General features: G+C 39.7%; 2 protein-coding genes across 2 annotated transcripts in view; both read right to left on the reverse strand.

Moving 5' to 3' along the window:
• Positions 1 to 1590, reverse strand: part of LOC102218412 (coronin-1C) — a 29565-nt gene extending 27975 nt beyond the window's left edge. Inside the window, exon 1 of the mRNA XM_005794996.2 lies at positions 1466 to 1590. The gene's annotated coding sequence lies outside the window, so the exon portion shown is untranslated. The remainder of the gene's footprint in view (positions 1 to 1465) is intronic.
• Positions 1591 to 4160: 2570 nt separating this feature from the next.
• LOC111610335 lies at positions 4161 to 8208 on the reverse strand. Its single transcript, XM_023344049.1, has 2 exons — positions 8127 to 8208; positions 4161 to 6272 (listed from the first exon to the last, which is right to left on the reverse strand). Exon 2 carries the CDS (start codon positions 6264 to 6266, stop codon positions 4161 to 4163), a length of 2106 nt encoding a protein of 701 aa, XP_023199817.1. The 5' UTR covers positions 6267 to 6272; positions 8127 to 8208.
• Between the last annotated feature and the right edge of the window lie 2177 nt (positions 8209 to 10385).

Here is a 10385-nt window from a genome sequence, read left to right on the forward strand (position 1 = left end):
TAAAGGCTTCGTGCCGCACCATAACCAGTAGAGACGGCCGTGTCTGAAACAGCTAACAAATCCAAACACAGCTGTACTACTGTTGACCCCCGGCTGCCCTCTCGGTCAGCCGTCACCTCCATTGAAACTCACAGCAACGTTCAGGAAGGATTAGATTAATACTGGAGAGAGTAGTAACCCATTTCAGCTAAAAAGGCAAAAGTACATCTTTCTGGTAGTCTAACCAATTGTTACAGACTAAACTATCCTACACTTGTGGACAAGAAACATGCAAAAAAATGAAGACTATGACATACTTCACTAAAGAATCTACGACTGCTAGGCCAATCATTCATTCATTCATTCATTCAACACCTTACAGGTGAATTAATTTCCCGCCATAAATTTCTGGAGAATCAGAATACTTTATTGATTCCAGGGGGCAATTATGTTGTGTCAGCCACTTATTCTAATTGTACATCTGAAACAAAACAAAGAATATAAAAGAATTAAACTGGTCAAGAATGAGTATAAAAACGTGAACAATTTAATGACAGAGATTAAGTGCCTTAGCATAAAATGTAAATGCTAAACCATCATCTTAGCTTGATTTGATCACATTAGGATACTTAAAATCAAATATTTATCACTTCTGATCGGGCTTGTTTCAGAAAACTACAACTAACTGAACTCCCTCAAGAATAATCAGGAATTCACCGAGACGCAAACTCAATACATTTCCCTTGTCTGTCCTCAGTGAGCGAGATTAAGACAGACGGACCCCAAAGGATTTCACACTGACAATTCTCCACGTGTGATAATTAAAAGAAGCAGAGCCGGTGGAGGATGTAGTGTTTGTATCTAGCTGGGAAAGCAGACGTGAAGTCGGTCACCCTTCCTCCCTTCTATAAACCACGGTGTTAATGGGTCAAGTCCGAAGTACGCATCTCGACGGAGACATTTTTACTGAGCACATCTGATTTCATTCTAACGGTCTACGGAAAGTACGAGAGTTGACCACTGCATATTTCTGCACGGAGAAGCTATTGTTCAGTTAGGAGAGAAAGCCAGGGGCCAGGGCGCGGTTGGACTGACTGCACCTCGGTCTGTGTGTGGATGTGTCGTTCCGGAGATAAGTTTTGCTGCCGCACTACGGTTAGCCTACCCCACCCCGCTCAATAACGAACAGCAGCACATTTCCCCTTCAGGAGTTGTCAAAGGGAGCACAAACATTGCACCTAGACGTGTAATTAATCTGCCTTTTGATTGGGAACTTCTCAAAGATGTTGACGATAGCCGTTTTAAAGGCCGCCGCTAGCTAAGAAACAATTCCCATTTAACCGACTATCCTGATTCATTTTAGCTAGCGCAGGCACTTTCCTGTCTGGACTGCTGTGGTTAGGAGGAGGAAAAGAAGAGCACTAGTTCCAACGCAAGACAAGAATACACATACAAAAACACTAAAACAAAACAACATATTACCCACCTTCCTAGGGGGGAAATAAAGGTATTCCTGAATGGTAAATGATAGAACACAGCCAAACGCGAATCCCACTTTATTCCTCCCTCTACCGGAGCCGCTGCTGACACAACAAGCAGTTCTGTGCTCTTTCGCCTCTCTGTCATAAGCCCCGCCCCATTATTCCTTATAAGGAGTCGTGCTGTTCCCAATTTTCTTTGACAGACAGCTTCATCAGCCAATCAGTGACATTATGTATTGAAGGGATCGGAGTTCACGCTCGCTCTCTTTTTTTTTTTCTGTCGTGATGGAAATTGCGGCTCTTTTCCGGGAGCCGGAACATTTTGCTCAGTTTTACAAGAGCCGACCTTTTTGGCTCGAAAACGTCTCTTAATATCGCCTTTAGATCCTTCGATATTTAATTACTATGAATGTATAAATAGCGTACATGTTTATCATGTAGAACAGCCTGTCATGGTTAGTTTTTCGCTGTTCTGCTATTTAGTTGTGAATTGTTCGCAATAAAAACTTAACCAAAAGCAAACCTCCCAAGCACGTCTCTGATGACGTCACAAGTGGTCAAAGTCGGAGCTACTTTAGTTTTTTCTTCTTTATTTACATGTTTTTAAACAAATTACACCTTAAAAGGTGTTTACTCGAATTCTGCCCAGTAAGAGAAACATGTCTGAGCGGTATATGAGAATTCGTAGCAATAAAACTTGCAAATTAAGGGGATGCAGGCAGAAGATGACATTTACAATTTTTTTTATAAGTGACCAATATGCAGAGCAACCAATTGGGCTGAAAAAAAACTGTCTTTTCAGTGAAATTAGTTGTTCTTTACAGGTGACTTTATTGCTTTTTGTAAAAAGTAATGGAATTCCAACAAAAAATAAATAAGTAAATAAATTAATATTTTGGTCATGGCTTGTTTCCAGTAAGAAAAAAAGCAAAGCAATAGCACATATGTTATTATTTATTCAACAAATCACCTAGTATAATAAAAAGAGTTTACATTTCTTGAAGAAACTCTTTTCTATTGAGGGCAAAATTGCCCCACAAGATGGCGTTATTCTGCTAAGTCAGAGTAAGATGGACTCCTTATAGCAGATCCAACATCTGTTTTCTTTAACTTCCTTCATTTTAGCTGGGAAGGTGATGTATGTGATTGTGGTCAGTCTGGGAACCAAGCCATTTACATTCCATAAACAGAGAAAGCAGACCTTTTGTCCAGCTATTAAGATAATGTGTCTGTTATCCTGGACATTTTAATGTAGGTACTTTTCTTGGTATCAATGTGATCAGTGTGATCAAATGAAAATCCTAAATCCAATGGATAACTCAGGGAAAATATTAACTTGAAGAGTTTAAAACTCAGAATTTGAGATCATTATGTTTAGAAAATCACTGTGAAAAATATTTGACCCCTTGGAGTTTTTGTTTTTTTTCTTCCAGTTTTGCTTTTGTTTCAGTTTATGAAAATGAAATATTAGACAAAAAATAATCTGGGAAAATACCAAAATCAGTTTTTAAATAATGATTACATTTATTAAATAATAATTTTAAAAAATCAAATCAGACCAGCTTGATGAAAAATAAACCAGAGTTTGATTTCAGAAGACACATCCAGGACTGATTATACTGAATGTAGAACGAAGAAATACCTTAAATCAGGGTAAAGCTACAATGTGTCAAAACATGACTCCTCTGATATGAAGATATTCCAAAGCAGATGAGAAAAAAATCATATAAAATCAATCATATATATATATATATATATATATATATATATATATATATATATATATATATATATATATATATGCCTCGGTTAAAGTTAGTGTTCATGATTCAACAAAGTCAGAGTTACAAGGCCAACAACACTGCTGACTGATTGTCTCACAATTGCCAAGAAACATATTTTTGATCCTGAAGTTTTATGGAAGGTGTGCGACCTGTTACATCTGATGTAGAGCTTACATAATATTCCAGAAAATGAGCTTAACGTTGACAGTAAAAATAGATTTTTGTAGTCTGGAGTTGCTTTGCTGCTTCAGGACCTGGACAATAAGCAGTCATTCATGAAACAATTAATTCTGCTTCAGAAAATCCTGAAGAAGAATGCCAGACTTTCAATTGGGGCCATAAGCTCAAGCCCACTTGGGTTATGCCACAAGAACATGGTCCAAAACACACTCGCAAGTCCACTTCAGACAGGCTCCAAAATAAACACAGATTTTGGAGTGGCCTAGTCAAAGTTTGGTCCAAAATATAACTACAACACTGTGGAATTACCTTAAACAGGCCGTTGTTGCCTAAAAACCTTTGAAGATGGCTGAAATAAAACCATTTTGGAAATAAGAGTAGAGCTATCTCTTGAAAAGTTCTTTTTTTCCCCTAAATCCATCTTTTGGCATGAAAAAGGGGTGATTTTTTTATTTTTACTAAAAGGTTTCTAAATTGGAAATGACTGTTGGCAGTTCTTTCTGCCATGAATTGAGCAACCAAAGGTTTAGGGAGCAACTACTTTTATAAACAGGGAAAAAATTGTTTAAATATAATTAATTTCTCTTAATAGATAAAATTCTACTTTGAAAACTGTAATCTGTATGTACCCTGGTTAACTTTGTGTGACATTAAAGTGTGATGAATTTAAGCATCTAAATGTAACAACAACAAAATAAAAACAAGACACCTGTTAAGGGGAAAAGTATTTTCCCCTTCACTGCATGGTGGTTACCCTAATGTGGATTCTCTTACCTCTCCTCACTGATGGCTTCCTCTCGACTGTCTTGTCTGGGGATTTTTGAGGCGAATCAAAAGCTGCTTTCATCTGCGCCACCTTCACGGATTGGGCCAGCTCCTCCGCAGACTTAACTTCTGCTAGTTTGGGTCGATCATGGTGCTGCAACTTCTCATGCAGCTGAATCGTCTCTTTTATGAGGTCAGAAACAGGCCTGGGTCTTGGTGGGCTCTGGGACTTGTCTCTCATTGAGACACCATCTCTCTCAGTTCCCTCTGCTGGAACATTTTCTGAGTTGCGATCCGGTTGTGTGCTGGCTGGGATCTGGCTGATTTCTTGTGTGATAACCAACCCATCAACCAAAGGTGCACCAGCATCAGCAGGTGGTGCAGCCACATCTTCAGGGCCCTCTTTTGCTACCTGCCTGTCTCCTAATAGAGTATCTGCTCCGTCAGAGCCAGATGTTTTGGTTTTGGTTTCACTCTTAACTGCTGAAGGTTCTCCATTGGCATCAGTCTTCTCCTCATTAAGTGTCTTAGAGGAGTTAATTTCCCCACCGTTCTCTGTTGACTCAGCCGAGGAAAGTCTGGATTCCTCAACGATCTCACCGCTCTGCTCACATGATGTTGTCTCATGTAAAACAGCTGATTGTGGGCTGTTTGAAGACATGCTCTCAGAGGGGCCTGTGTTTGACCTTATCTCAGCATCTGCCTTCACTGAATCATCTTTTGAATCGATGTTCTTAGCTCCTGGGTAATGTGATTCAGTTAGTGAGCTATCACACGTAGCATCACCGCTGGTTGCAGGCTGAAAACAAACTGAATCTGAGGTTGTAATTTGAGCCGCCACGGTCTGTTTCACATCCATCTTCTCATCGTGGGAATCTTTTAATGCAGGATTTGGATCAGGTTGTTTGCTTAGAGTCATTTTTGTGTCACCTTCAGGCTGATTGTTCCAGGTGGTTAATGCTGCTGCTGATGTGGTATTAAGGATCTTCTCCTCATCGGTTGTGTCGGTATAAACCTCTTTTATTTTATCCAGAGATGGAGTTGCCTCTGTTTTGTTTCTCTTCAGGAGCTTCTCTAGAATAGAGCTTGGCTCAGTATCCAAGGCTGCAGTTGGTGCTGACTCTGATGTTGTTGCATCATTAGTTTCAGCTGTGTCAGGGAGTGAAGGCTGCATCTCTGTCTCCTGGTCACACACATTAGTTACCTTTGGCCTAGCTAAAGAGCAGTCACCCAAAACATATTTTAGTGTTACTTCTTTTTCACTGATGTCTGTTTTCTCCTTTGGGGTTACCCTTTGAATGGTATCGCCCCTGTACAATAAAGACTCTTTCTGGAGAGTGTTTTCCAAAGGATGTGGGGGCTGAGCTGGAGGCGGTTCCTTCCTCTCAGTTAAATCGCCGACTGTTCCTGTGCAGAGCTTAATTTCCTCATTTCCAGCTTCAGCTCTAATAATTTCATTCAGGTCCACAACAAGTAGTGACTCACTTCCTGTATGAGCTCCATAGGTGCAGTTCTTCAGCATCATAGAGTCTTGCTCAGAGTGTCCAAAAGAGCTTGCATCCTCTGATTTGTCATCTTTTTGTGTGGAAGTTTCCTCCGCCTGTTGCTCCATCCTGATCTTTGCAGATGCTCGAAGGTGATCTGCAGTTTTCCTCTTGCTTTTGTTAATTTTAGATAATCTGTGTGTTGTTTTAAGCCTGTCTGTTCCTGAGGTACTGTCTGGGTTCTTTTCAGTCTCATGTGGAGACAGAGGAGCAGTCCAGCCTCCTCCTCCTTGTTCACCTCCGCCCTCCTTTTCTGCAGCCCCTCCCTGTCTCACCTCCCTTGGAGTGTACTGACTCTCACACTCGTGCCTCTCAATGGAAGTTATTGTCGGTTCATAGCTGGGCCTCTCATTTGGATGATAACAGTGTGGCTCATCTGACTTTTTCCCATCCTCGTCGTCGCATGAACTTTCTTCCTCTGTGATCTCACCTGAATGAGCATTCAACCCAAATTCTTGAGATATCTTAGTTTCTTCCAGGTTCTCATCAATATTCTGTTCTCCTCCTTCAATTTTTTCCTGGTTCTGTCCCATATTGATCTGCAAAGATGGACAATAAAGTTACCCTTAGACCACAGAGTCAGTGAATTATACTCTCACATGCTAAATGTCTGGAAGCACTTGGAAACTACTTGCCTACTCTGTTTTACTCAAGCTGTTCTTATTTGAAAAATGTGTCCCCAAAATGTTAGGTTTAACATTCTGCTTAACCAAAATGTTGGGCTTGAACTGTTAGGACAGAATTCTGCTGGTTTTTAATCCAGAACTGAGTCTAAAATTAAATCCAATTTTTGGGGTTAGAGAAGTTTGTCTGTTTTCTGACTCAGATGCCAGATGTAAGTTTTGTTTTCCTTGGGACTTTGATTTTGTGCTAATTCTGTGATTTGGTTTGTCATTTTGGTCAAGTAAATTAACTCTTAGTTTTTGATTATCTCTGCAGATCTTACTTCTGCTTTATTCTGGTAATCTGTCCTCCCTTGTGCATTGGGCTCCATTACCTTTGTTTTCTTTTTACATCTGTTCCCTTTTCTGCCACTTTTGATCTTAACTCTGCCTACATCCTGCTTGTTTTTGGGTGCTGAAGAACAACACAAGACACTGCTACCTTGCAACAAAAAGATCTTGTTTTAAAATGTACTAAAATACTCATACTCATGCAACAGAATGATCAGTGAAAAGGTTAATCTCCTCCACCTCCTATGTGCTGCTATTGCCATCTGAAGAAATGCACTGCTCCCAGTCAAAAACAACCAATCTGAGCCAGGAGGAGTGTCTTGGTGCTGTCAATCGTCCCCGGTGTTGTGTACATAAAATATTGCTGTACTCTGCATTGTACAGCGATGTAGTTTGACTCCCAGTTTCTTATTCTTCAAATATGTAATTGTAAGTTCCCATTTCAGTGTTTTTTTTTATTTTTGAAAGGAAAATAAACTGCATTTTATATGATCAGATTTAACATGGGGATGGTGCACAAGCGGGCTCAACCAGGGTGCCATTTATGCAAGAACTACTACTACTCTCATGTCTTACTGTCATAAATTTGCCATCATGTCACTTAGGGAACAGTCACTGTTTTATATCAATGCATATTGACTAAAGTCATTACATTAGCACTAAGCATTCAACGCAGACATCTGGGTATTTTTTATTTCTGCTCATGATGAAGAACCTTGACCAGAGTAGGGAGCTGGAAAGAGGACACAAACTTTTCCATGACATTGTCTAATTGCTAAATGAGTTTGCAATCACAAAATTGCAGCAGTAAGCAGGAAAAATGGCAGAGCACAATAAACAATGATCATTCTGGAGCATGAGTGTGCTTCCTGCCTGTGTCCTCATGCCCTGCTTGTGTGAAAACATATGACTGACTGCTGTCTTCTCATCTGACAGCCCCATTTAACAACCAGATGCATGGTACAACACCCAAAAGACAGAATAAAGCAGAATAGCAGTAAAACACAGAAGACATCATGGTATTATTTTCCTTCAGTTTGGGTTAAAGTTGCTGTCAGTAAGCAGAAGAATTAACTTTTATTGGTTGTTTTTCAGCTACTCTACGACTTGTTGGGAACTCCTTCCCTTAAGCAAATTCTTTCTCTGTAACAACTGGTTCATTATTTCGTCTCAAGCTCCTTGAAGAGATCATTTGATCACCATGTGCTCTGCTGCTGCTGTAACATACTCAGACGTACAGGAATTCAACACCAGGGAACCAACAGCCTCTTGCAGACCGAAGTTTAAGAATCTGTAAACATCGCTCGATTTGCTCAAACAGGTGTGATAAGAGAAGATCCACAAAAATATGGTTCAGGTTACGATAAAGACAACACAGCGCTCTTGCTATATGTTGAACATGACATCGATCACCTATTATATGCTGCAGCTGACACTTACCGGTTAGGATTTCTGGGCAAAGTCGATCGCTCTCCCTTAGGACTGACACAGCGCTCTTTGTTGGTTGTTTAGTGATGATCAGTCCTCCCTCGAATGGCACAAGCAATGGGAGCCTTATATTACATCCATGTGATGTCACTGCACATTTGACTAACACAATCAGGAAATCTTGGACTTGTAGTATAACTGGCAGCTATCTGAAGAAACCTAGGAGAAAGTTGTTTAACTTAAAATCCCATCTTCATGAGGGCTGAGACGCAGAAAGACATGTTCAGGGAAGTGAACTTGGGATCGTTTGCCTTTATGTTGTCTTTCACTCTGGATTCAAAACACTCTTGTAAACATGTGTGTAATAATAGATAACTATCTATAAAAAAGTGAATAAAACTCTGTGCAAACATTTAAGTCTCAGGTAGAGAAATACATCTCCACAGTACTACACTGCCTCCACTGTGTTTTATAATAAGGATGGGGATTAACTTACACACAGCTAGACACTAATTACTGTTCTTTACATGTGTTTATTTATTGGCTTTAATATAGGAGTATCAGAGTAAAGGGGTGAGAAATGCATGCCATATATCTTAACTTTTTGTTGATAAAAAATTTTGAAAACTTGTAATGTATCATCTTCCTTCTACTTCACGTTTAGTTGGTCTTTCTCATGAAATCCTGATAAGAGTACGTTGAATGTAAGGTTGTAATTTGACAAAAAGTTCAAAAGGTATGAATACTTTTGAAAAGCAATGCTTGTTTTCAAAGTTCAATTCAAGGGGTAAATTGAAAATGAAAAAAATAAGTTTCATGGTTCACAGATAAACACAAGACAGTGCTGTACAACCCAGAGGTAATAATGATGGTGGTGTGTGAAATGTTGTGATTTTGAATTTCAACCTAATGGCTGTTGGAAATTAGTTTTATTTTAAAATTTTTGCTTCAAACGAGTCGTGCGTTTTATTTTAAAATTTCATTTTGTTGAAAATATCTTCCACCTTCAGTGTTTTTAGAGAAGTCCTGGAAACGTATTCTTAAATTTGAGGGTAACATTAGGTGTTGCCATAATTGACGGCATCTTGAGCAGTCAGATGTGGTACTATGTAAAATGTTATCACCTTTAGGGTCTTTGTAATTATTAGCAGGCAGCTAATGGGCGGAACATCATCTGAAAAACAGCTCAGAAGTTTTCTATTGTTTCTTGCTGTCTCTATAGTAATGACCAAAACAGGATGCAGTGTCGGATAATAAAACAAAAGTGCAAGCACAACGGCCAAGAATTCACCGGCAGAAGGAGAAGAGGGGCCACACCCATCGACTCCAAGCTGAAGGTTTTTTCCTAGACAGAGTGATTAGTGTTTTTACCAGCCAATGCTTGTAAAGTTGAAGAGGTCACCTCATTTAGAGTAAAACTAACTCAAGCAACGAGGTTATTTTAAGATTATTGATTAAAAGCAGGCTAAAAATACTCCTGCATGTAATAACTTACATGGTTACAGCGTGTTTTCCAATGTACATGCAGCATTTCCAGTCATGCATTTAAAATACAGTGTTGGGAAGGATTAATGCTGGTGTTCACAGGACTCCAAAACAAACAGCACTAAACATCTCTGCCTCTTCAGTTCCCTATTGCATCCAGAACTGCAGCCATTTAGACCCAGGACACATTTAACTTCAGTAATTCACTGATGTCATGCAAAGAGTAACGGAAAGCCAAATGTTATGTAACCTGGCTGTTAGAAAACAGTCCCCTTGCCAAAACACACAGATGAGGGCACCATGATGTAATTCAGGGTCCACACGCTACAGTATGGAGCCCATACTTTTTTCCTCTTTAACCCTTTTTCACATCATGACCACAAACTTCACAGTACTTTGTTGGGATGTTACTTATTAGACCAACACAACCACAGTGCATAATGGTGTGATGAGAGTAAAATGAGAGATGGGTTTCTTTTTACAAATAAAAATCTGAAGAGTGCGGTGTGCATTTGTGTTTAGCCCTCTGTACTCTGACACCGAAAAACGAAGCAAACAATTGGTTTCACAAAACGAATAATTAGTAAATAGAGCCCATCTGCGTGTGATTTGTGAGGGCCTCAAAGATTTATTAGGCAGAGCTTCATAAAGGCAGAGCAACGCAGCAGGCAGCTCAGGGAGAGAGCTGTGGAAAACAGGCTTAGGTCATAAAACAATATGGCGGAAAACTGACATTGCAATTCATCCTAAAAACAGCATCCTGACTGTGACCGGCTTGTGGCGACA

Source organism: Xiphophorus maculatus, chromosome 12, assembly GCF_002775205.1.
Source record: "Xiphophorus maculatus strain JP 163 A chromosome 12, X_maculatus-5.0-male, whole genome shotgun sequence".
Taxonomy (NCBI): domain Eukaryota; kingdom Metazoa; phylum Chordata; class Actinopteri; order Cyprinodontiformes; family Poeciliidae; genus Xiphophorus; species Xiphophorus maculatus.

Bases quoted from the DNA above. Each gene is read 5' to 3' on its own strand.
- LOC111610335 (XM_023344049.1), bottom strand. From the start codon at position 6,266: ATGGGACAGAACCAGGAAAAAATTGAAGGAGGAGAACAGAATATTGAT.